General features: G+C 60.2%; 2 protein-coding genes and 1 long non-coding RNA gene across 3 annotated transcripts in view; 2 read left to right on the top strand and 1 right to left on the bottom strand.

The window, feature by feature from the left end:
• The window catches only part of LOC310916337, a 190844-nt gene that overhangs the window by 55902 nt on the left and 113842 nt on the right, over nucleotides 1–21100 (top strand). The gene's annotated exons all lie outside the window — the stretch shown is intronic.
• On the top strand, nucleotides 1181–8069 carry LHX5 (LIM homeobox 5; the record flags this gene model as incomplete). Its single annotated transcript, XM_083873969.1, has 5 exons — nucleotides 1181–2229; nucleotides 3870–4093; nucleotides 5167–5444; nucleotides 6596–6761; nucleotides 7702–8069. The coding sequence occupies exons 1-5, from the start codon at nucleotides 2057–2059 to the stop codon at nucleotides 8067–8069; spliced, it is 1209 nt and encodes a 402-aa protein (XP_083730095.1). The 5' UTR covers nucleotides 1181–2056.
• On the bottom strand, nucleotides 12194–21042 carry LOC310916558 (putative phospholipase B-like 2). The gene is made up of 21 exons (XM_083874177.1): nucleotides 20812–21042; nucleotides 20579–20672; nucleotides 20335–20493; nucleotides 19818–19918; nucleotides 18909–19123; nucleotides 18745–18839; nucleotides 18514–18674; nucleotides 18300–18395; nucleotides 17921–17992; nucleotides 17669–17821; nucleotides 17408–17570; nucleotides 17127–17291; nucleotides 15194–15245; nucleotides 14277–14392; nucleotides 13808–13993; nucleotides 13679–13718; nucleotides 13449–13588; nucleotides 13126–13214; nucleotides 12793–13020; nucleotides 12583–12707; nucleotides 12194–12488 (listed from the first exon to the last, which is right to left on the bottom strand). The coding sequence occupies exons 1-21, from the start codon at nucleotides 21024–21026 to the stop codon at nucleotides 12295–12297; spliced, it is 2859 nt and encodes a 952-aa protein (XP_083730303.1). The 5' UTR covers nucleotides 21027–21042; the 3' UTR covers nucleotides 12194–12294.

Raw genomic sequence — 21100 nt, 5'->3', positions numbered from 1 at the left:
CCTTTTCCTCCTGCCCTTTTCCTCTTTTTATTTCCCTTTTCCTTCTCTTTTATTTTTCCTCCCTGAACCTCTTCTTCCTGTGTATTTTCTTTTTTCGATTCTCTCTCTTTCCACAACCGTCCCTACACACAAAACCAGCTCCGCTTCCCGCCGATGTCCTCGCGGATTTGTTGAGATTTTAAGGTGGGGTTTGTTTTTCTTTTTTTTTGGGGGGGGGGGGTTGTTGTTGTTTTTTTATTATTTTTTCTTGCCGCTGCCAGGAGCATTTTCCAGCATCAGAATGCTCCAGAGCCACGGGTTACTTCAGGCAGAAAAAAGGGAAAAATTAAAAATAAATTCTAAAAAAATATAAATGAGGGGGTTTTTTTTAATATAAAAATTCAGGGATTTTGGCTAGAGGAAACGACGGGGAATGGGAAGGAAGGTTCGGCCTTCACCTGCCCCGCCGCTTTCCTCCTCCTCCTCCTCGCACAGCCGGACCCCGGAGCTGCCTCGTCCCCTCCCGAAATCCCCGGGAAACAGAGGGAGACCCGCAGCCCCCAGGGCCAGGCTGGATCTTCCTCCCCAAAACCCGCCCCGAGCCCGGGCCGGGGCCGCTCCTGTCCCTCCCGCGGGGTCTCAGCTCCGCCGCACCTGGAATTAAAGAGAAAACTCAGTGTGGGAGGGGGAACCCCCCGGGCCCGGGGGACAAAGGCCGGGGGGGCTCGGGGGGGCCGCATACCTCCGGGGGAACTTTTCATCCCTCTCCTCTGCGGGAAGGAGCCCCCGGCCTCCTCCCCGTCCCCTCCAACCCCTTCCCCCTCCCAAATACACCCCCCCTCTTCTTTTCCCCACTTGTTGCTCTCCCAAACAAAAGCATCTCTTCCCCTTGTGCAAAACAAATAAAAACCCCCCAAAAACCAGGTGATGCTCTGGCCCAGAGAGAGCAACTCGGGACCCCCATCTCCAAACCGAGCATCTCTTGAAAAGAAACAAACGCCAATTAAATTAAAAACTAAAGGAAAACCGGCGGGGACAGCGGTTTTTTGGCCGTGCCCCCCCCGGCCCCCAGCCAGGTGCGTACTCACTTCTCGGCCCAGGTACAAGGCACCCTCAACAATAGAGGCGCGTTGTTTTTTTCCCTCTGTGCCAAGCACAAGGGCCGGAGCCAATTTAGATATGCTATAAATTAAGAGGTTGCCATGACGACCTGCCCGCCATTGGCCGCCTCCCGGGTGACGCGGCGCTCGGCGTCACCAAATCTGAATAAGGATGCGCGAATTACTAAGGCGGGGGACAAAGCTGGCGATGGGGACAGCATGAGAGTGGCGGCGCGGCGGCGGCGGAGCACAGCGAGGCACCGGGGCCGCCGGCTGCAAGGGGGGGTTCATGCGCCCCTCCCGCCGCGCCCGCTGCCGCAGAGCCCGCCGCTCCCGGGCCGCTCCGCACACGCACCGGAGGGCGATTCCGGGGGCTCTTTAGTATTATTGTTGTTGTTATTATTTCTCGGATTGTTTTTGGGGGCGGGGGGGGGCTCGTCGTTTTTTGCCTCCCGTCGCCGAGGCTCCGGAGAGAAGAGGGGGAAGAACTTGACAGCGGCCCCGCTGCCCTCCCGTGAATTTTTTGTTGTTGCTTCTTCTATATTTTTTTAGGGTTTTTTTTTTAATTTTAATTTCGTTCGATTTTATTTTCTCTTTTTTTTTTTTTAATTTTTATTTTATTTTTATTCGCCTTCATTTTATTCTATTTTGATTTATTTTCATTTGATTTCTTTTGATTTGATTATATTATTTCTTTTCCTACCTTTTTATTATTTAATTTTATTTTTGCATTATTTTCCTCTGCTTCTTTTTTTTTCTTTTTTTTTTCTTTTTTTTTTTGTTTTGTTTTGTTTTGTTTTTGTTTTTGTTTTTGTTTTGTTTTGTTTGATCGGTCGGTTTTGGTTTTGGTGGGGGTTTTTTTGTTTGTTTCTGGGGCTTTTTTTTTTTTTTTTTTTTTTTTTTTTTTTTTGCCGCCGCCGTGTGCCGGCGCGGGGCTGGCTTCTCCTTTTGAGCGTCTCCATCCCCCGGCGGAGGTTATGATGGTGCATTGTGCGGGCTGCGAGAGGCCGATTTTGGACCGGTTCCTACTGAACGTCTTGGACAGGGCATGGCACATCAAATGCGTCCAGTGCTGCGAGTGCAAGTGCAACCTGACCGAGAAATGCTTCTCCAGGGAAGGGAAACTCTACTGCAAAAATGACTTTTTCAGGTGAGGAAAAGCCGGGGAGAGGAGGGTGAGGAGCCCTTCATCCCTGGGAGCTTTGGGGAACTCAGGGGGGTTCCCCTCCCGTCCCTGCGCTGCCCCGCGGCTCCGTGGGGAGCAGCCCCCGGCCTGGGGGAGCCTCGGGGGGACCCGCTGCTGCAGCCTGGGCTGGGGGCGGCGAGGCTGTGCCCCCTCCCCATCTCCCCATCACCTTCCCCCGTCGTGCCAGGCCTGGGTGACATCTGGGGACCGTCTGTGTCCTCCACCCCGAGCCCGGCCCGGCACCCCCAATCCCCTTCCCAGGACCGCAGGCCCCGGTGAAGAGGATGACTAAAACCTCCTCCCCGCACCCTAAAGGCCCCTAATGACCGCGCTAAGGTGCCGGGAGGGAATTAGGGGCCGGCGTGGCCAAGGGGGGGCCGTGACTTATGGCTCCTAATGCTCGCTCTACATCAACGTCACGGAGCGGCCAGGGGGGCACAACTTGTGCCGCGGTCCCAGGGGGGAAAGGGGGGACTCTGGGAGCCCCCCGGGACCTCCGGGACCCCGCAGAGACAGCCCCCGCTCCCCTTGCTGGAGGCAGATTTTTTGTTTCTATGGGGTTTTTTTGTTTGTTTGTTTGGGGGGGTTGAGGGCTTTGATTTTTTTTTTTTTTTTTTTTTTTTGCTTGGTTTATTTTTTTTTTCCTTTTGTAATTTTCGGTTTTGTTTGTTCTGTCTGTTTGGAGGGTTTTGTTGGAATTTTTTTGTTGTTGTTTTGTTTTGCTGAGGGGTTTATGTTTCGTTCTTATTGTTGCTTTTTTGGGAGGGATTTGTTTTGTGGGGTTTGTGGCAGGTTTTAGTTATTTGGTTTCGTTTCTTTTTCCTTTTTTTTTTTTTTTCCCTTGGGAGATCGTTTCCAGCAGATTCAAATTCCCTGAATTTTTTTCTTTTTTTTTTTCTTTTTTTTTATTAATTAAAAAAATCTTCTGGGCGAAAAAAAAAAACAAAACAAAACAAAAACACACCTAAACGCAGACCCGCTGTGGGAAGGAAAGGAAAAGCGGAGATTTCCAAAGCACTCTTTCTTCCCCACCTGGAAAAATTCCCCCTCCGGAGAGCGGGACGAGCTGGGGACCGAAAGCCGGGCTTGGGACCGTGGGACGCTTTGGGAAGCTCATTCCCCTCCTGCTGTTCCGACCTCCGCACCCGCCTCTCCCTTTCTCCGTCTCTCCGGCCGTGATCGGCCCCGTTTTCCCCGCGGGGTTTTCGGGCCGGAGCCCCTCGTTCCCCTCCCGGGAGGCACCGGCTGAACCGAAATCCTGCCCCGCGGAGCGCGGGGGGACCCCCGGCCGCTCTGTCCTCCCGAGAGTCCCTTCTGGGGCCAAATCCCAGCGAGGACGCTCCTCTGTGTGTGTCCCCAGGGTGGGGACACCCCAAACTGGCGCTTTGCCCATCCCAGGGCTGCGCGGGGATGAAGGCTCTGCTCATCCTCGCCCCAAAGGTGCTGTTCGCCCTTTCCCCATAGTCTTCCATCGGGAGATGCTGGAGGATCTGGGCGGTGGGATTTGAGGAGGGGGCTCGGTACCGCACACACACACACACACAGCTCCCGCCGCGGCCCAGCTTTGCCGGGGCTCCAGCTCTCGCTTTTCTCCCCCTTCCCAGGAGGTTTGGTACCAAATGCGCCGGCTGCTCCCAAGGGATCTCTCCCAGTGACCTCGTCCGCAAAGCCCGGAATAAAGTCTTTCACCTGAACTGTTTCACCTGCATGGTCTGCAACAAGCAGCTCTCTACGGGCGAGGAACTCTATATCATCGACGAAAACAAATTTGTTTGCAAAGAGGATTATTTGAACTCTCCCAGTTTGAAGGAAGGCAGCCTCAACTCAGGTACGAGCTGCTCAGCCCGCCCACCGCTCCGTCCCCGCCGTCGGTTCCTCCCGGCGGCACCTCCGGGCCGGCCAGGAGGTTTGGATTTGTGGGGTGAGGGGCCGCACCCCTCGGCCGGCTGATCCGTCGGGGGAGGGAGTGATTTGGGGTGAAAGGCTCCGAAGCGGGTGATGCTGTCACCTCCGTGACACCCCCTGGTGGGACGCGGACACGCGCGGGATGCGCTCCCCGCTCCAGCCTCGGCTCCCGCCCCGCGCACGGCCCCTCCGGCAGCGGGGATGCGGGCCGGGGGGAGCCAGGATCCCCCCGAGGGCTGCCCCGGGAGCCCCCCACTCCCCAGAGCCCCCCCTGCGAGTGTGCCCGGTTCCCCCCGCGCCGTGGGCCTGATCCTTCGCCTCCTTTCACCCAGAGGCAAAGCTCCCATTTGACTTCCTTGGAAGCTGTCTCTGCGTCAGGAGAGCAGGGCCAGGCCCCCTCCTGCTGTCCCAGCCATGCCGGGCGCCCCTGCTCACCCCCTTCCGCGGGCTCTCTCTCCGTCCAGCACCCGGGGCCGGATCCTGCCACGCCAGTCAGTGGGGCCGCTGCTGTGAGCGAGGCGAGTAGAGCTTGGCCTTGGGGGGGTGCTGGCTGAGGGTCCCCGGGGGGAACACGGGTGCTGGGGGCGGGGGACGAGCCAGGCTCCAGGCAGCCACCGGGGACTCCCCAAACCCCGACAGGGACACCGCTGTCGTTTTTCCCAGTGGCGCGTCCCGCTTTCCCGGCGCGGGGGGTCCAAGGGGAGCGCGGGGGGCAGCGGTGGGCCTGGGGGATCGCCCCCTCCCCAGCTCCCCCCCCTCCGGCACGGTGCACAGGGCTGGAGCGGGCGGCGCCCGCCCGGAGCTCCGCGTGGTGTTGGGGGGGTGATGCTTTAGGGGAACCAGCGGGGCAGAAACCGTCTGCACCCCTTGCTGCTCTCCAGCATCCCCCAAACCCTCTCCTGGACAGCAGGCGGGCCGGGGAGGACAGAGGAGAGGGGGGTCAGTCTCTCCCCTAAGTCATCCACCCCCCCTCTCCTCTCTGGGTCTCCTTTACAGTGTCCTCATGTACAGACAGGAGTTTGTCCCCGGATCTCCAGGACCCCATGCAGGACGACACCAAGGAAACGGACAACTCGACCTCCTCGGACAAGGAGACCACCAACAACGAGAACGAGGAGCAGAACTCGGGCACCAAGCGGAGGGGCCCCCGCACCACCATTAAAGCCAAGCAGCTGGAGACCCTCAAAGCCGCCTTCGCCGCCACCCCCAAACCCACCCGCCACATCCGGGAGCAGCTGGCCCAGGAGACCGGCCTCAACATGAGAGTCATCCAGGTAGGACAGCCCCGGCGCCCCGGGGGCGAGGGGAAGGGTCCCGCTGGGAGCACAGGCTGTTGGAGACTGTGAGAGCCTTCCCCAGGTGCCGGGAAAGGGTCGGGACACCGAGGTTGGTCCCTCAAGGAATGGGAACGGGCCATTTGTCCCCTCCCAGCGTCACCTCAGGCCCAGCCCTGCAGTTTCCCCACTCTCTCGTGGCTGAGCGGGGATCCCCCAGCCCACGGGGAGGGGTGAAAACCATTCCCCAAACACGGAGCAGCCTGGTTTTGCGCGGGGCCGGGCGGGATCCCCGGCGTGCCGGGAGATGGATGCTCCAGCCTTGAGGAAGCGAGGAGCATCCATCGCTCTCTGCAGGCAGCCGCCACTTCCTCACCGCCCTGCCCCCGTGAAGAAAATCCCTGCGGAAATGCGGGGATTAATGGGCTTTAATAGAGGCATTAATAGGGGAGGACTCTCCGGCTTTGCCGGGAGCGGAGCTGCGATTCCCGGCTCCCGGCAGAGGGGAGCGCGAGTCCCGCGGGAGAGCGCTGTGCTCGTCCCTCTGAGCTGCCCCATCCCCGGGGAAGCGAGACAATAATCCAGGCGCCCCACAGGGCTGCTGAGGCGTGCGGTTCGGTGGAGGCAACGCCCGTGGAGAGGCGGCCGCGTCTCCCCTTTCCCTTTTATTCGCATCCTCACCACCGGCTGCTCTGACTCCCTGCCTGCCGTCCCGGTGTTCATCCCGCTGCTCCCCGCCTTCTGCCTGCTTCTGCCGTGATCCAGAGCCCCATCCCCTTTTTCCTTCCCACCTTTTCTCTCTTCTTTCCCCTATCCACAGGAGAAAATTCCCCCTCCTGCATTTTCCAGTTGCAGGGACAGAGAGGCTGAGGATGTGCGTGTGGGGATGCAGCCGGGGAAGGAGGGGCAGGATTTTAAATAACCTGGTTATTTGTGGGGCGCGGCGTCCCCGTATGCTTTTTGAGTCAGCAGCAGCAGGAAAGGGGGTCGGTGTTGGTAAAAAAAAAAATACCCAGATGTTGGAAAATTGTGGGTGGATATTGTGGGCGCAAGATTTCCCGGGAGCAGACTTTGGGGGGCGGGATGCCGGTGACCCAGAGGGGTCCCTGCTGGCCCATCCCCGGCGGGCACTGACCCCAGCCCGGCCGCAGGTGTGGTTCCAGAACCGGCGGTCGAAGGAGCGGCGGATGAAGCAGCTGAGCGCGCTGGGCGCCCGGCGGCACGCGTTCTTCCGCAGCCCCCGCAGGATGCGGCCCCTCGGCGGCCGCCTCGACGAGTCCGAGATGCTCGGCTCCACGCCCTACACGTACTACGGAGGTGAGGCGCGGCCCGCGGGCTCCCTGCCCCGTCCCCCCTGTCTCTCCTCCTTTGTTCCCCGGCTCCCGTTCCCCGCGCGTTTCCCCCGGCCGCTCTCACACGCGTCCCCGCGGGCGCGCACACGCGGAGCCGGCCCCACGCAGCCCCACGGCATCGCGGGGCCCCTCTCCCGCGAACAAAGCCCCAGCTGCGGGGCTTTTGTCCCCCTTTCAGGCCGCATTTGTTCCAATTACCTCCCGGGCCCGCAGCATATGGAAGGTCAGTGCGGCCCGACGGGACGGGATGGGCGCAGCGGGGCGGCCCCGCGCCCCCCTTCTCCCCCAGCTCCCCGCAGAGCCCCCCCAAAAGCTGCGTTTTCAAAGCCTCCCATCTGAGCAGGGGCTTTCCAGGCACCTCTTGTTGCCCTGCAGTTAGTTCCAGCTTTCCAAGCTGCTTAAACCCGTACATGAATTCCACATTATATATATATATATTTAATGTATTTTTCCTATATATATAATTTCCCCAATGTACACATATATTTTCCCATTATATACATTTTTCCAGTTATATATTTATTTTTGCCCATTCTTTTTATATCTATCTTTTTTCCCATTCCCTTTTTATATACGTATATATATAAATATATATCCATGTTATTTTTTTTCCTCCTCATTAATTAACCACTAAACTGAGCCCATTTTCCCGGCCCCTTCACCTCTCCCAGGCCGGATTCCCTGCCCTCTCTCACTCCGGGCTGGGCAAAGAGAGGGTGATGGTCAATGCAGCTTTTAGGGCGGGCTCATTTCTCTCAGGGTGGACTCAAACCGCACCCGCCCTTCGGGAGCCAGCAGAGCGTTCTGGAGGGGACAGCAGGGGGCTGGTTTGGGGTGCAGCGGGATTTCGGGAGGTTTTTATCCCCAGGAGACCCGATCCATCCTTTTTCCCGCCCTCCCCACAGATTACCAAGGTGACTACTACGGGCCGGGAGGCAACTATGACTTTTTCCCCCACGGGCCGCCCTCCCAAGCCCAGTCCCCGGCCGACTCCAGCTACCTTCAGAACTCAGGACCCGGCTCCACACCCCTGGGACCCTTGGAGCCCCCCTTAAGCGGACACCACTCCTCAGAAAACCAAAGGTACACGGATATGATCTCGCACCCCGACACCCCCAGCCCCGAGCCGGGGATGACGGGCTCGCTGCACCCCATCCCGGGGGAGGTCTTCAGCGGGGGGCCCAGCCCGCCCTTCTCCATGTCCAGCAATAGCGGCTACAGCGGGGCTCTGTCGCACCCCAACCCGGAGCTCAGCGAGGCGGCGGTGTGGTAGGCCCGGCGTGGGCACGCGTGTGCGGGGGGAAAAACCCCCCTGGTCCCCCCCAGCCCACGCGTGTCCCCCTCCTCGCCCCGCAGTCACGGATAAAGCCGCCCCCGCCCGATGCCAAAGCGCATCCCGGCATCCGCCCGTCCTCCCCATCCCCGCAGCCCCCGGGACCTCGGGGTCGCCCCGCTACCTCCCCACTCCCGGCACCTTCCCCCCGATACTTTTTTTTTGGGGGGGGGGGAGCAATGAAAGGTGCCCAGCCCTGCAGAGCCCGCCGGAGTCGGGACCAGCGCCCCTCGGACCAAAGCTGAACTCGCCTGGACACGGGTCCCACCGCCCCGGCGGCACCGCGGGAGGGGGGGCTGCGGCAGGGCTCCCCCCCTGCTAATTAGCATCCTTTTTAATTATCCCCTACCACAGGAAGGCGGTGGGGAAACGGGGAATAGCAGGAATAACCCCCTCTTCCCCCTCCCTGCCCTCGTTTTTATTGTTCCCGTTTTACCCCCGAGGAGAAGGTGGGTTCGGACGCGGTTTGTGGCGGTGGGGAGGAGGAGGAGGGGGCTGTGCGGGGGCCGGGCCCGGGGCTGCCCCAGTGCCCGGCTGAGATCGGGCTCCCACGTGGTGGAACAGACGGCAGAAAGAGGCAGAAACAGGAGGAAAAAAAAAATAAAAACATAACAACAACAACAAAAATAAAACCCCAAACAAACAACGAACCCCAGAACTAAACCAAGCCAACCACGACAGCAGAAATTTCACCCGAGCCTCAACGCCGAGTCCCACCCCAACGATTCCCAGAGGCTCCGTCAGTTTAAGGATGTATTATAGTTTTTGCTTCTAGTTTCTTTATTTTGTATAAAGGAGAAACAAATAAAGTATGTTTTTGTGTTTACTGATTATTTATTGTACTTTAGTCATCGGAGGCTCCGAATTTTTCTATTTTGAAGGCAGGGAGGGGATGGCACCGGGGAGGGGGTGAGAGCATAGAGGGGGGGGGGGGGGAATAAAAGGAAGGAGAATGGAAAAGGAAAGAAAAAAAAAGTTGTTTTCTGAAAGCGTCGTGGGTTTCCTGTCCCCGCTGCCTCTTGCGGAGGCTGTTAGTGTGAATGGCTCTTGTTGTTCAATGTGAATAAAAAACCTTTTAGTTACCTACTGTTCGGTCACCTGGTCCCTTTCATTTTATTTTATTTTATTTTAATTTAACACAAGCCCGTGAGAAGTGCTGGCCGGGCTCCCCCACTGTCACCCAGCCCTGCGTGGGGTCCGGGGGAGCCACTCCCCTGGGTGGGCGGTGTGCACCTGGACCAGGTGATGCTGCTGCATCCCCCCCACCCCGTACCCCAGCTCAGCCCCATTTCCCCCCAGTCCCGCGCCTCTCTGGAGCTGGGAAGAGGCACATTACCCAGCTCAGCCCCTTCCCCCGCAGCAGACAGCACAATGCACGAATTCTTTCTCCTGAGGGGCACCTAAGACCCTCCCAGAGCCGCCCAGGGGCTCCTGCAGCCCTCCTGGCAGAGCAGCCCAAGGGGCAGCCTCGGGGGTCACCCCAAGTGGGGGTTCAGCAGTCTCATCAGCAGCTTTGGCCCCATTTTCCCTGGGTACACTGCTGGCAGGAGTGGGGGGCCTCCTCCCCAGCGCCCCAGCTCTCTCTCCTTCTTTCTATCCCTCGAGATGCAAAAATAAAAAGTCCCAGGCAGGCTGCAGCTCTGAACTAATATTTAAAATGCAAAATCATGGCAGAGTTTTTCGGTCCCCCCTCCCCCCTTGTCTTGCAGTAAAACGATATAAACAGAATAAATTACCTTCCCTTGCTGGCTTATGAGAGTCCCTCTCTCCTGACCTGAATTTTAAGTCCTGGCTCGGTTGTAGCACGGAGCACCGATGATTTATGGAAAGCCAGTCACTTCTCTGCATATTTTCTCTGTTCAGCCAAGTGGTGGAATTTATCCTTCCTATACCATTACTGGCATTAATAACGGGGTGGCCAACGAGCCAGGCCGAGCCCCGAGGGAGCCCTCAGCCAGGAGCTGGGGCCAGCACAGACGCTGGTGTCCCCTCACCCCCAACACAAGAAAAAAACACCTTCTCTCCTTTTCACAAAGGAGGAAACTGAGGCAAGAGCACAGCTGGCTGTTCTCCTGGGCTTCAGCACTCCCAGGTTGTCGGTGTCAGCAGTAATGGGGACTTTTTATAAAGAGAAGATGATGTGTTCATAAATAACCCTCTCACAGCATCATTTTGAGGAGATATAAAATGGTTAATCACTGAGTGAACACTGGTTGCTATAATTGTATTATTATTATCATTATTATTAATTCAAAACCCAAGGCTGAGGGTTGTTTTTAGGCTGCTGGGACACCCCATCTCTGAGACCTGCACAGAAGAGGCTGCAGGAGGGATGGGGATGATGCTCCAAGCTGTCACCTCCCAGGCTGGAGGGTGGCAGGAGGATGGGACTCAGCAGGAACAGCCACCACAGCAGGGATGATCCCAAGGAATAATCCCCTGGCACGGAGGAGCTCTGCAGCTCTGAGCTGGGTGCAGGAGCAAAACCCGAAGTCCCCATCACCACAGAGGTCCCAGAAAGGCAGCAGCACTCGGGATTCCTGCCTGTCTCCAGCTGCAGAGTCACCACAGGACACCCGCTGGGGCCAAGCCACCCTACAGTGTGTCCCCGGCCACCCTGCACCTCACATCGCCCTGCTGGGGACACTCAAAGCTCAATGACCCCAAGGGCCAAGTGCCCACTCACGAAGGCAAGGAGGGGAAAACTCCCTGTTGGGCGCTTGGGGGAGTCACCCCAAACCCCACAGTCCCACTCATGTCACCACCAGCAGTGACCCTCCTGTGGGACCATGCTGGGGAATCACCATCGTGAGCTCCTGACCCCCACCCCGAGCAGAATCACGGGAATAAATCCCTTTTTAAAAGCTGTTGGGCAAACACCAAAGCTATTAGGGGTATATTTTTTTTCTTTTCCTGACTTTATTGCCTTTTTTTTTTTTTTTTTTTTTTTTTTTTTGGAAGGGGAAGGTCTGCAGAAGGTGGAAAGTAATCAGGTTTTGGACCTGGGATAAAAAATAGCTGGAGTAGGTTGGGCTGACTCCTTATAATTAATAGTGTGCCTCGTAATAGGATTCTCCAGCCTTCGGTGCTCCCTGGAAACACCTTTTTACATAAGGTATTGCTCGCGATGGAGTGGCAGAGCTTTGATTTATGGGGGTTTGGCCTCCACGGAGCACCTGGGGAGGCGGCCTGGGCGGTGGGAGGTGCAGGGCCAAGGGGCTGAGGGCAGGGAGGGGTTTCTGGGGGGGTTTCAGCCAGGTCAGAGGAAAGGGCTGTGTGGGTGAGCTGGTCCTGGGCCTGACGCCCTTCTGTTCCAAAAGGGAGGAGGATGAGTGAGGTTTGGGGGCTGCAAAAGGTTTGTCTCCCTCCCCAACATCGCACAGAGGATGGGAGTACCAGCAGGAGCAAAACCCCGCATCGCCCCGAATGGGAGGAAGGAGAGGGGAGAAATGTTGAGAGGATACAAAAGAAAAACCCCAGGAGGCGCCACAGCAAAGGGCTAAAAGCGAACACAGCACTGCAGAATGGAAATGTGGGAGAGCAGGAGAGCCTGAGGGAAAGGGAGAATGGGAAAAAGAGTGGGATGGGGGGAAAAAGGGATCTTAGAGGGTCTAGGATGGGGTATATCCCCTCCTCCTGTTAGAGCACCTCGGAGCCCGCTGGTGTTAAACCTGGCCGGGGATCCCCGCGGATAAATCACCGTAACGAGAGCGTTGTTCTTCTCGTCTGGCCACAGCCAACGTGGCAGGAACGGCAGAAGATCGTATTAATTAATAATCATTACAATAATAATGCATAAAGACAGTAGCAAAGTAATTAGTCAGAGACGGAGCGTTTGCTAATTGCGGTGGGGAGCGGCAGACCAAACAGCCTGGGGAGGGAGCAGAGGGGGCGGAGGGTTGTAGGGAGGATACCTGGCACATCCCAGGGGAAAAGTGGGATGTGCGGACCCCAGTCCCGCCCTCAGCACAGGCACCACCACCCTGGCTCCATCCCCGCCTGCAGTGCGACCCCCGTGCCTCAGTTTCCCCGTCCCTGCATGGGCGCTGTGTGCTGCAAAAGGCTGCATGAAGAGGCCGGGCCCGCGTCCCCAGGCTTTATTTCGGTTATTTCGGAAGGAAAGCAAGCAGAATGTGCTCTGTCCCACCCCCTGCCCGGCCGGGCGTCACTCCATCCCCAGCTGGCTCTTCAGGGCCCGCAGCTGGGCCGTGTGGATGTTGCTCCCGCCGCACACCACGATCACCACGGAGCCCAGCGGGGTCGGCAGCCGCCCCTCCCGCTGCAGCCGCTGCAGCCGCCCCGAGTAGAGCACGGCCAGGGGGGCTCCGCACGCCGACTCCACCAGCATCCGCTCGTCATCTGCGGGGACCAGCGCGGGGGACATTGGGGACACCAATGGGGCACAGCACCCTGCCTCCAGCCACCCCCGAGTGTCCCTGTCACCCCCGCTCACCCAGGAACTGCTCCACAGCCCGCACGGCCTCGGTGTCCTCCACCACCTGGGAGATGATCTGGCACTCCCGGGCACACTCCAGCGCCCGTGCCGCCACCGTCTTGGCCGCCAGGCAGGTGGCCACGCTGGGGGACAGGAGGGGATAAGGTGGGCAAGGCCAGGACGCCTCGGTGAGCCCCCGCCTGGCTCCCTGCACGCCCGGCTGCTCACCTGGTGATGTCGGGCAGGGTGACGAGCCGGCCGGCTTTGAGCGCCTCGTGGAAGCTGTGGGCTCCCAGCGTCTCGGCGGCGATGATGGGGACATCCTGCCAGCCCACCTGGTGCAGGCCGGCCACCACACCGGCCAGCAGCCCCCCGCCACCCACCGCCACCACGATGACGCCTGGTTTGGCCTCCAGAGAGTCCTTCAGCTCCCGGACCAGGCTGGAGTGACCCTCCCTGCAGGGTGAGGGGCAGCGGGATGCAGCCTGGGAACTCCCCCGGGCCAGCCTGGATCCCGGGGATGGGGACCGGGGGCAGGAGCCGAGACCTGGCAGCACTCACCACACCAAGGGGTGATCGAAGGGGTGGATGTTGACCCAGCCCTCTGTCTTAGCCAGCTCCTGGGCTCTGCTGTTGGCATCATCCCACACCTGGGATGTGGGGGCAAGGGGCGGCTCAGCAGGGCTCCATAGAGCCCTGACAACCCCGGGATGGGTCCCTTGTCACTGCAGGGCTGGGGGACACCAGAAGAGGTTTCCCAAGGTGACCCTGCTGTGATGCTGGGGGTGCAGGAGGGGGACACTTCGGGATGGGGTTTTCCAATGAGCAGGTGAGGTCAGGCTCAGCCCCCTCTGGACCCCCCCAGACCCCACATTTGGGGGTACCTTGCCATAGACCTCGACCGTGGCCCCCAGGTCCTCCAGTTTGCGCACGGGGGTGGGGCCGCTGCTGCTGGGGACCACCACGGTGATGGGCAGCCCCAGCTCCCGGGCTGCGAACGCCGCTGCCAGACCCGCGTTTCCTCCTGTGGACAGCGGGAGTCAGGCACGGCTCCACCCCCTGTACATCCCCACATTCCTCAGGACAGCATCCCCCCAGCTCGGGATGGAGTTACCTGAGGAGCAGACGAAGTGGTGGCAGCCCTTCTTGGCAGCCTGAAAGGCAGGAGAGAAAGAGGGGAGGGGGCGGCTGTGGTCCCCCGCTGTGCCCCCGTGAGGGCAGGAGCAGCCATTCCCACACTCACAGCCTGGCACTGGTGCCCAATGCCCCGGATCTTGAAGGATCCCGAGGGCTGGACGTTCTCCAGCTTCATGAAGACCTTGATGCCCACGACCTTGGAGAGGGGCAGGCTCTCCAGGACGGGCGAAACGACGTGGAAGGGCTTCTGTCCCCCCACAGGCTGGGCTGCCATGGCCTGACAACGGATGCTCTGCCAGGGAGAGGCGGTGGAGTCACCAGCTGCTCCTCACGGGTCCCCCCGCAGCCCCGATGCCCACTCCGGGCTCGGTGCGGAGCACAGAGGCTCTGGGTAGGGACAGGGCTGTTCCCAGCGTCCCCTCCCATCTCTAGGATGCAGCAGCAGCCATGAGCTCTCCCTGGAAGACCCCAGGACAGGCTGTGCCACCCCCTCCTCCATCCTCGTGGTCCCCAGAGCCCCGGTGTCCCCCGGTGCCCCTCGCACGCCCTGTCCTGTAACCCGGGGCGGGCATTACCTGGTGTCCCGTGGGACCTCGCTGCGTGTCCTCACCCACCGCCGAGCCTGGGAACACAACGGGGAGAGGAAGAGGTGGTGTCCGAGGGGCCGTGCCGGTGTCCCCACGTCCCCGTGCTCAGTCACGCCGCGGGGCAAGGGGCAGGGGTCAGACATTGCCCCGGCGCCGCTGTTTGCTCAGCCCGGGGCGGGTTTTACGGCCGGGGCTGGAGCGGTGCCGAAGCCGCCGGCCATGGCCGGGCACGCTGCCGGGTGACACAAACGCGAGTGGCCCCGCCAGCCAGACCCCCGCGGCTCTCACATGCCCGGGAGATGGGATGTGGGCTCCCAGGAGATGGGGGGAAGAGTAAATGCAGCTCACAAATTATTTTGGGGGCCCTCCAGGGTTTGCACTGGGTGTTATCAGGTGGGGCCAGAAACACGTACCAGCAGATTTTTAGGGTTTTGCCCCTGAGCCTCTGGTGTAGCCAGGGCAGCCTACACACCTCAAACCCCCAGCCAAGACACCTCTCATTGCCTCCAAATGAGCCATCACACCCTTGCCAAGCCCTCACCCCATGGCAGCCCTTGAATCCTCTCCAAGCTTCACATCCCAGGGGGGCTCAGCCCCTCCAGCTGGGGGAGACCCCTGGGATGAGCCCCCCCAGCTCCAGCTGGGCACCCCATGGACAGAGATCGCCCCTGAGAGAAGGGCTGTGCCAAGAGACCCAGCCAGAGGCTGGCCCAGACCCAAGGTCCAGCAGCCCCCAGGCAAAGCAGGCAGAGTCCCCTCCTTTCCTCTGGGACCCCTCCTTGTCACCCAGCCCTGGTGACAGCCCCAGGGTAAGAGTCCTACCTGTGCTCTGAGGGGCTGGTGGTGTCCACAGCAGGCAAGGAGGAGGAAGGTGGGGTCTGGAGGAAGGCCCAGCCCTGGCTCACAGCCCCGCAGCCGCAGAAGGTTCCTCTGCTGCTGTGGCCAAGCTGAAGCAGCCTGGAAGCAGAGGGCACAAGGAGTCCCGAGGGGGGACACTGCACTGGGACAAACACACGCCAAACAGGGAACCCCACACTGTGCCCAGTGCTGCCCCAGTGCCAGGCAGAGAGCAGTGAAACTAGAACACACCATTTCAGTCCCCTGAACCAAACTGTTCTGCAGCAGAACCCCCCAGAGCACCACTGCTGGCAGGCAGTGAGCAGAGGGAGAGCTCTGGAGCAGCCCTGTTCCTCATGGAGCTGATCTTTGGTGCCAACAGAACATCCCTGCTTCCCACACCACCCTTGGGCTCCCGAGTGACCAGCACAGAGCACAGCACTGCACCTCTGCACAGAGCCATGCTGCTTTTGGGACATGGGGCCTAGAAAAGAGGGCAATGAGGATGATTTCTTGAATGGGGGCATTGAGGGGGACACAGCTCCAGCTCCTCTCTCTGGGGCCCTTTGGAATAACTCCCCTGTCCCACAGTAGAGAGAGACTGCAGCCACTTCCATGAGGGTGGGACAGCAGCAGGAGCTGGGAAAGGGGTGCAAGAAGCCTCCTCCAGCTCACAGGGATGAGGCTGGACATCCCCTTGGGGAGGACACCACATTTCAGCTCAGCCCAGGGGTGCTACAGGCTCCCTTTCCACCTCATACCCACCTTCCTGCCCCTCTTCTGCTCCCCTTTGGCTCCATCCCTGCTGTGAGGAAGGCATGCCAAGGTGTCACCTGGTCACTTCCCTTGGCCAGAGTCCCTGGCTGACACTGTGCCAGCAGCTAGGATGATATTTAACAACTTTTTGTTGGTTTTTCCACTTTTAAGGAAACTGAAAAAAGGGAAATCAGCTACCCTGCAGCCCTTCCAGCATGCCCTGTTCCTCCTTGCTGCTCCCTCAACCAGCGATGGTGATCTGTCTGGGGAAACTGAGGCACAGGGACCCCAAAAGCAGCCCCCCTTCCACAGTAACTCACACACCATGGGGACATGAGGGGACACAGGCTTAGATAACCCCAATTTACCTGCAATCCCAGCACAGTGAGGTACGGACACCCCACCTTCCCCAGGGCACCCATCCCGGCTTTTGGGGTGCCAGCACCCCAACAGCCCAGAGCTGCTTCCTCACACCCCTCCACAGCCCCCAGGGCCCCTGGCCCCGGTGGGAACCTGGCACCTTCAAAGCGCTGCCGAGCCGCAGCTCATTAATCCCCCAGTAATGACCTCGTTACTCCTAACGAGGCAGAGCGGATCAAGGGAGCTGCCTAAGAGGATTTTGCACCGCGGGTTTTGGGGATGGGGGCACACAGGTGCCAGAGGAAAGGAAGACAAAAGGCATCAGGATGGTCTGCTGCTCCTGGGGGCTGAGCAGTGGGGCTGCCCCATTCCAGCAGCACAGAACCCATCACAACCTGCACCTCAAAAGCCCCGGCCCCACTGGCCACACACCCTCCCACCAGCAGAGGAGCAGAATGTCCTGTTAATGCGGAAGACCCCCGTGTGAGCCCAACCCTAAGAGAAGCCACCAGAGAACCTCAGCAGAGAGCAAAGCACGGCCACCAGCACAGAGCACTTTATTTGCCACAGCCAAACCAGCTCACTGCCCTCCTGCCTGCCCTGAGGGCGAGCCCCAGCCTCACATGATGCCCCTTTTCTGGGAAGAGCCCCCCACAAACCAGGCAGCAGCGACCAGGAGAAGGGACTGGAGAGCCCCATAGCAGGGAGGGGACACCTGGGCTCAGCCCCTTGTGCAGCACAGCCAGGACCCTGAGAGGCAGAAAGAACAGGGTGTATTACAGAGCTGAGACCGCCCCCCCCTCACACCCAGCTGCCCCCACAGAGGGATCCCCCACAGGACAGACGCCCACGGATGGACAGATGGACAGGCCCAGAAGCTGCTCAGTCCCAGTGGACCTTGACTGGGGGGAAGGTCCAGAGGTCGGGGTGGCCCATGTGGAGCAGGGAGCTGCAGGGGGACGTGCTCCAGCGGAAGGGGGGCACATCATCCCAGGCAGGGCCACTGACTGCCACCAGCCCAAAGGTGGGGACCATGCCTGAGGAGGTGACCTGCAGACGGGGACACAAACCAGGACAGCGAGTCAGCACTGGGGATGGGCTGCACAGCCCTGGAGAGCTGCTGGGCCCCAAGGAGGAGCCCGTGCAGGGCTGCCTGGGGGACACACCTTCATGTCAATGCCACCGTGGCAGCGCTGGCGCAGGGCAGGGAAGGGGTAGGTGCCGTTGGAAGGGTTGAGGTCGGAGCGGGCCGAGATGGCGTTCTCAGCGTTCTGGGGCGGGTCACAGCCCCTGCACCGCGACAGCGGGTCCTGCAGGTAGTTGTTAGACCTGCAGGAAGGGCCGGGAGAGAGCCACGGTGAGGACATGGAAAAAGCCCAGCAAATTCCTGGGTGGAACGGGCAGGTCTGAGGGTCCCCAGCACACACCGCATCAGGCGGATCATGGAGTCCAGGTCGTGCACCAGCGTCTGGTTCCGGCGGAAGATCTGGGCACGGGGGTTCTTGTCGTAGGTGAACCAGTCGCCGTATTTCTTCACCAGCTCCAGGTTCCCACTGGCATTGAAGATCTCCTCGAAGTACCTGGGGTGGGGGAACCCAGCAAGTTGGCATCAAGGGGGTGCAAGGTGAGCATTGCTGCCCCTCTGTCCAGGGCAGGCCACGGGGAGGGATGGCACTCACGGCACGTTGTAGCTGGCCCAGTAGCCCTGCTGGTACAGCAGCTCTGTCTTATCAGCCACCACCACCAAGCCCCTGTGCTGGGAAGAACAGCACTGGTCAGAGCAGAGGGGGAAAAAGCCACTGGGGATAGTGGGAGACATGCTGAGCTGGGGGGAACACATACTGGGGGTCCCACCCCAGCCAGAGGTGCTGGGCACCCATCACCTCAGTACCAGCACCCCCAGAGCCTTTAGCCACAGACACACCCCTGCGTATCTGTGTGTCACATCACCCTGTAACCACCCACTGAGCTCAGTAGGCCACACACTCACGACTTTCCAAAACCCACAGGGATGGGAGAGGAGACAGCAGGGGCTCAGGGAGGAATGGAGCCACTCACGGGATTTGCTCCAGCACTGTCAGCACGCCTGGCGCCAGGCTCGCTCTGCCCGGTTTGAAGGCATTGTAGTCCACCACCATCCACTGGTTGTTGTACCTGGCATGGAGAGCAAGGAATGCATCCCTCTGGCAGCATGGGCACCCTCCATCCCATCCCATCCCATCCCACCCCTCCAGGACCATCCCCAGACCCCACCCCACCCCAGCCCACTCACGTGCCGCTGTTGAAGCGTCGGAAGACCGTGGCCCACTCGGGCCCACTGCGGGCCAGCCGGTTGGCCACGATGTTCCTCAGCCATTCCAGGACGCTGCCCCGGGGCTCCAGGTACTTCCACAGGGCCGGGTTGTTGTTCCCAATGGTGGTTTCCAGCGTGACCTGCAGGGCAGAGAGTGATGGGGAGGGCAGCAGGGCCGGGGAAAGGCCCCTGAGGACCAGACCCACTCACCAACCCGCTGCTGAGGATGTAGAAGTCATCCACGGAGAAGATGGTGCCAGGGTAGGAAGAGAACACCTGGATGCTCCCAGGGATCTGAGACTTGCCTGGAGGGGGGATGCAGAGGTGTCAGAGTGGGGGTGTGAGGGGCAGCCCCCCCAGCCCAGCCCACGCACCGCCGGCCGAGGTGCGGAAGGGCAGCGTGTATTTCTTGATGATGCGCAGCATGGCCTGGTAGGAGCTCCAGGTGTCGTGGGCCACCAGCAGGTCCCGGTGGCCGGGCAGCAGCTTCACGAGAGCCGAGCAGGAGCCCGAGCCCAGGACACGCTGCGGGGAGGAGCGGTTCAGGGCAGACTCCAGGTCCTCCAGGTCACCCCCCAACTGCAGCAGCCTGGGGGAAAGCAAGGCGTAAGATGTCAAGTGAGGGATGCCCCAGCCTTGGAGCTGAGCTGGCTCAGAGCTCTGTGTCTGTCTGCCCATCTCCACCACACCCCAGTGCAGGCACCCTGGTGTCGCTCTGATTTTTTGGCCTTCTGATTGTTTCTCATTTCTACTGCAGTTTTCTCAGACTTGTAACAAAAACAAAGACTGATGTTTGGTAAATAATGCATTCCTTTCCAGGGAGAAGGACAAATTGATGAACTTCTGAGTTGGCCACTGGGGTCAGAGGGGTGTTCCTCTCGTCCCCCAATCCTTGACCAAATCCCAAAAACTATGTAAGTTGAAATCCCCAAATAAACTTCCCTTTTCTTTTTCATCTCACATCCTGACGGGTAAGTATAGTTCTTTTCGTGTCCTCTTGCAACACCCTGGTAGCATGAGCAGGGAGGAAAGGGGGAGCACAGCAGCAGGGAAACTGAGGCAGGGGTTGTGGGGGGAACACACCACCCAGCCCATGGGGTGGGGCACAATCTGCCTTGGTTCTGTCCCTCCCCAGCAGCAGAAAACAAGTGCCCAGACAAAGTGGACAAAGCGGGTTGGGAGTAGAACTGGCTGTTTCTGGACATGCAGGAATTGTCCCCACAGCTCTCCAAACCCTGGGACAACCATCCCCCACTCTCCACCACCTCTGAGAAGGAGCTTACAGGAAGCCAAAGGGTGCCAGGGTGATCCTGCCCCTGGGGAAGTCCAGGCGCCTGTTGTAGCTGTCCTCCAGCCCCTTCAGCTGCAGCAGGGCCAGGCGCACCTGGGGACAGGGGACAGAGCTGGCACTCAGCTCCTCTGAGGAGGCAGGCTGAGAGGCTTGGGGGACAGGCTCCCTCATTCCCCCAGGGGACAGAGCAGATCAGTTGGGTCTCAGTGCTGTTGCAGAGGCACAGGGGGAAGTGTCACTGTCAGCAAGGTCATGACTCAGCAGCCACAGCTAAGGGTGACAAAGCCACATCCCGTGCACCCCAACTGCAGCATGCGAGGCTCTGGCGAGGAGAAAGTCACGAGTCACCTCTACTCACCCCAGGAAGGGGGATGACCACATCCCTGTCATGCTGCCTGGAACCCAGCCAGGACAGCTCACTGCCCTGTCCTGTCCTCTGGATGAGAGGCCCAGGAGGATCCCGGGAGGTTCCCTGGGGGGTTCCCCGGGTGGGGGTTCCCCATCCTCACCTGGTGCCAATACTCAGGGTCTTGCCCTTTTGCCATCTGCTCCTCCATCCAGGCCAGGTTGGCCTCCAGGTAGTTCCGCAGCTTCTGGCAGTACTCGCTCTCGTACTTGAAGGGGCCGCAGTAGCCCACCATGGTGTTCATCCAGTGCATGTACATCAGCTGGGGGACAGGGCGGCAGTGTCACTGCTGTACAGCAGCCCGGGGAGGGGCCAGGGCAGGCATTTCTGGAGGGGTGCCCCCTTACCTGCTCGGTGACGGCAGCCTCGGCGAGCCCAGCAGCGTAGGCCTGCAGGCTGTCATTGTACGAGGCGTTGGTGGTCACCTCCAGGAACGCCCAGCTGTGGGGACACGGTTACGGCGGGTCACGGACACGGCTGGGACAAGCCATCCCACCGACTGCTGGGCTCCCCCACGGCCACCCTGTCCCCGCTGGGCTCCATGCGGTCCCCGTCCCGTCCCGTCCCAGCAGGGTCATACCCGACGTGAGGGATGCGGTCATCGAGGCTGGCCCAGGCGACCGCGCCGGGGTGGCGGCCGGGGAGGACGCGCAGCCGCTCGGAGCCGGGCTCCAGCAGCACGGAGACATTGCGGGGCACCGGGGGTGGGACTGCGCCGGCCGGGACGGCGGAGAGGAGCGGGGACAGGAAAGGGGACAGGAGGGAGGCCAGCAGCAGCGCCCGCGGGGCCGCCATGGCGGGGACACCGAGGGGCGGGGCGAGGGAAGGGCCACGCCCCCGGTAGTGCAGGTTGTGAATGGGCGGGGCCG

Source organism: Zosterops lateralis (assembly GCF_965231275.1).
Source record: "Zosterops lateralis genome assembly, chromosome: 17".
In the NCBI taxonomy this organism is placed as follows: Eukaryota; Metazoa; Chordata; class Aves; order Passeriformes; family Zosteropidae; genus Zosterops; species Zosterops lateralis.
The sequence above is the reverse complement of the archived record's forward strand: the minus strand, read 5'-3'. Positions and strand labels throughout refer to the sequence as shown.